At 58.1% G+C, this 3990-nt stretch overlaps 1 protein-coding gene across 1 annotated transcript; it reads left to right on the forward strand.

The window, feature by feature from the left end:
• The first annotated feature begins 235 nt into the window (after positions 1-235).
• Positions 236-2155, forward strand: LOC127293842 (zinc finger protein 1). Its single transcript, XM_051323528.2, has 2 exons — positions 236-449; positions 1098-2155. The coding sequence occupies exons 1-2, from the start codon at positions 444-446 to the stop codon at positions 1704-1706; spliced, it is 615 nt and encodes a 204-aa protein (XP_051179488.1). The 5' UTR covers positions 236-443; the 3' UTR covers positions 1707-2155.
• The last annotated feature ends 1835 nt before the right edge of the window (positions 2156-3990 follow it).

Below are 3990 nucleotides of genomic sequence, written 5' to 3' on the forward strand. Positions count from 1 at the left end.
TCACCGTGAATCTTCCACTCCATTCAGATAGAGATAGCCAAATCAAAGTCATCTCCCCTGTTCTATTGGCAGCACTTGGAAGCATCCTACAGCCTGCCTTCCAGTTGACGAAATTAATGCAACTCATGTTCCATTACTTAGTCCCAAAGAACCAACCACCACTCACTCAGTCCCTCTCTAACACACATACACACTGACACATTCTTCCCTAAAGTACACCAACAAACCGCTACTACATCACCACCAACGACTTCCCTAATCCTTACCACCACTTCCCCACCTCTCATCCATGTATAAAACCACACCACTGTCAGCTGCGAGTCCACCACACACAGCTCAATTCCCTCACTCCCCAAACCACTATCTAGCTACTACTCTCTCGTGCCAATACCCAAGAACAAGCAAGAAACAGCTTCTTGCGTCCAAGTCTTGGATCGGCGTACATGGCGGTAGAGGTATGGATGTAGACGGACACGTCCGTGATGTCCGTAGCATCAATTGCTTAAGCCGTTCAATCTAATTCACATGTCCGTGATTTCCGTGTAAATTAGTTCAGCTGACCGTGGACTTCCGCCGGTCAAACACGGACAAAACGCATCTACTCAATAGACGGCAAGGGGAAGCGCACCCAGGCCAACGGGGTGCTCAGGCCAAAGGGCCATGGCAGCAACGAGGAGGGAATCGGGCGGCGGCCGACGGCCAGGCGCTCGGCGGCGGCCGACGGCCAGGCGTTCGGCGGCGGCCGGCGGCGGAGACCTTCTGAAACCTGCGAGGAGCTCCTCGGCGGCTCAAAGGAGATCACCGGGACGAGGTAGTTGGAGGGCGGCGACGAGCTGAGCGCAGGCCGGCGGCGAGCTGAGCGCAGGCTGGCGGCGACGACGGGGACACCACCCGAACGGTGAAGAACCGCGTTGCTGCTTGGGCAGTTGGGCTATCACCAGCGACGGAGTACTCTGTTTCACGGGCCTGACAGGCTCTGCAGGCGGTGTCCGTGGAGTCTGCCTAAAATACGCGGCCCGTCCCGGAAGCCGTTTAGCTGTTTCGACGGACACGGACAAGCGGACATCACGGACCTCCGTGTCCATTTGCATTCTGAGGTAGAGGCGGTACTCGAACTTGACACGGCGGCGAGCGAGGAGGAAACGCAAGCGCGGGTGCGGTGCGCCCAGGGGTGGGGCAAGCGTAAGCGCTCCAGGCGGCAGCAGCAGCAGCGCGCGCCCAGCGAGGAGGAGCACCTCGCGCTCAGCCTCCTCATGCTGGCGCGCGGTCACCGCGACCAGCGCGCTTCGTCGCCGGCGCAGGAGCACGCGTGCTCCGTGTGCGGCAAGGCGTTCGCGTCCTACCAGGCGCTCGGCGGGCACAAGGCCAGCCACCGCCCGAAGCCGCCGCCGGCAGCTGCTGTCGACGAGCCAGCAGCTTCCCCCGTCGCGTCCTCGTCCACGTCGAGCGGCGCAGGCGGCAAGGTGCACGAGTGCTCCGTGTGCAAGAAGACGTTCCCCACGGGTCAGGCGCTGGGCGGGCACAAGCGGTGCCACTACGAGGGCCCCATCGGCGGTGCCACCGCTGCGGCCAGCCGTGGGTTCGACCTGAACCTGCCGGCGCTGCCGGACATCGTCACCGACCGGTGCATGCAGGCGGCGGCCGACGAGGAGGAGGTGCTCAGCCCGCTGGCTTTCAAGAAGCCGAGGCTAATGATCCCGGCATGACTGAATCATCAGTTGATGAGTGAATTGCAAGCTACTCTCGTCCTGTCGGTGTGTTGCTGCTTCGTTGGCTGGTGATACCTTGCCAGCGGAGTGTAGAGATCGAGCCGGCGCACGATCGGTGCCGTTTCCTGTAGAAACGTTTACTTCCATTGATTCATTCGTTTGGTGTATCATAATTGAACGACTTGATACGGTATATATAAGGATTGAGTGCAGTTGAATGTGTGCTAGTACTAGAATACTCGTGTGTAGTTGGGTAACGACCAACTGACCAAGTGTGTAGTTGCTTACCGTGTCGGCCACTCGTGCGTGCACCGCCGGTAATGAGTAGCTTTGTCAAACTACAGTCCCAGCTATAACGAAAACTCAACTGTAGCTACCAAATTCCGAGACCAATACACCTCGATCGATCGGTCGAGTATATCTGTATGTAAATGGAAGTACTAGTGATGGGCGGCGGCGGCGGCCAGACCTCTGCGCGACGGCCAGAAGCGGCAGCCCCTTGCCTTCCGCCGGATCTTCACCGCAGCACGCCGGAGGGGCTGGTGGCGGGCAGCGGCCAGACCATGATCTGCGCCACTCCCCCCCGCCTAGGGGTGGACACAAAGCTCAAGGCTCGAGGCTTGGCTCGAGCTCGATAAGGCTCGGCTCGGGCTCGACTCGGCTCGAATGTTGGACAAGCCAAGCCTAAATCATTCAATCGAGGCTCGAGGCTCGACAAGCCCGCTCGATGAAGCTCGCAAGCCGGCTCGAAGGCTCGATGTAATAAAATGATTTGCGATAGACTTTGATAAAATAGGTACAAAATTCGATTTTAATTAGTAATTGAGCATAAATAGATCCATAGCAAAGTCTAAAGAGTCTACCAGGTACCTATAACCAGATTTATTTGGTGCAATTTTGTACTTTATAGGAAAATACAGCAAATACCAGCAAACTTATGAAAAACTTTGCAACCAGATACAAGTTACCACTTCGAGAATTATCACATCATAGTGCAAAATCCCAAAAGCTTGCAAGCCATTTCCATCAGTATACATGGTCGATGCATTTGCATAAAAATAGACAGTACATATCCTAAACTTTCAGTTCAGTGGGGAAAATAATCGGAGCAGCAACAGATTTGTACAGTATATCCGTGTAGTTTCAGAATAACAAAGGGTTCGCCTGTGACGACTCGGTGTTGCTCTCCCCTTCCACTCTTCCAGATGTTCTGCTGCGCCGACTTGTTCATGTTGTTGATGGCAGCTGCCCGACAAAGCATTAGCGCTGGCGCGGAGACGGCCAAGGTCACCGCGACCTTGTAGTCGAGGAACAAGAATGGCCGCGCTGCCACCATGGATGGCTTCCCCAGGCTCAAGTCGAGCACCATCTAGGATGCCACGGCCATGGGAGGAATAGATGGGGGTGGCAACTGGCAACCGGCGTTGGTGGTCGCGTCCGCCGGCGGTGGAGAGGCCTAGAAGGGCCGGCGGGTGGTGACCTCCGCTAACCCTAGACGAGCGACGCGCGCCTCATCCGCGGGGATCTAGCTAGGCCGGGAGGAGCAGCTGGCACGGGGAGGGAGCCATGGAAGGACCGCAGGAGAAGGAGATGGGGGCGATGCCGGCCGGAGTTGGTGGTGGTGGCTGGCGACGGTGCCCGACGGCTCTATTCGTAGCAGATGGACAGGGAATCGATCGATCTGGGCAAGTGCTCGACCTTGGCTACGTGCAGGACAGGGAAATCTCTCGAGCTTACAAGCCGATCGAGCCGAGCCTCAAGCTTGCCGAGCCAAGCCACGAGCCCAATTTCTGAAAACGTTTGAGGGTCAAGCCGAGCCAGGCTCGGCTCGAGGTTTCACGAGCCTTGTCGAGCCGAGCCACGAGCCGGCTCGGCTCGGCTCGATTCCACCCCTACCCCCGCCTCTCGGCCGTGTGTGGAGGCGATCTCGGGTTTCTCTCGCGACACGAGGTCGCCCGGGGCAGCAGCCTTGGGTACGACGGTGGAGGTGGCCATCTTCTTCGTCGGAGAGGGTCGGCCTGCGGTTGGTGGTGGTGGATCTATCGATCTATCACCGCATTCTGGCGGCGTGATGGAGGAGCTTGGAAGCCGGCGTCGGTGTCGCCGGTGGTGGGTTGGAGTGGCCAGCCCGGGATGGTCGCCGACGTAGGGTCCGACCTGAATAAAGGCGGCGGTCCTAGGGCCTCTCTTGCGTGAAGAGGAGGACCTACCGGAGGCCTGGACTCGTGATCTGGCCGGAGTGTTGAGTTTCGGAAGGCTCCGCCGATGAATGTAACAGTGC

Source organism: Lolium perenne, chromosome 4 (assembly GCF_019359855.2).
Source record: "Lolium perenne isolate Kyuss_39 chromosome 4, Kyuss_2.0, whole genome shotgun sequence".
In the NCBI taxonomy this organism is placed as follows: domain Eukaryota; kingdom Viridiplantae; phylum Streptophyta; class Magnoliopsida; order Poales; family Poaceae; genus Lolium; species Lolium perenne.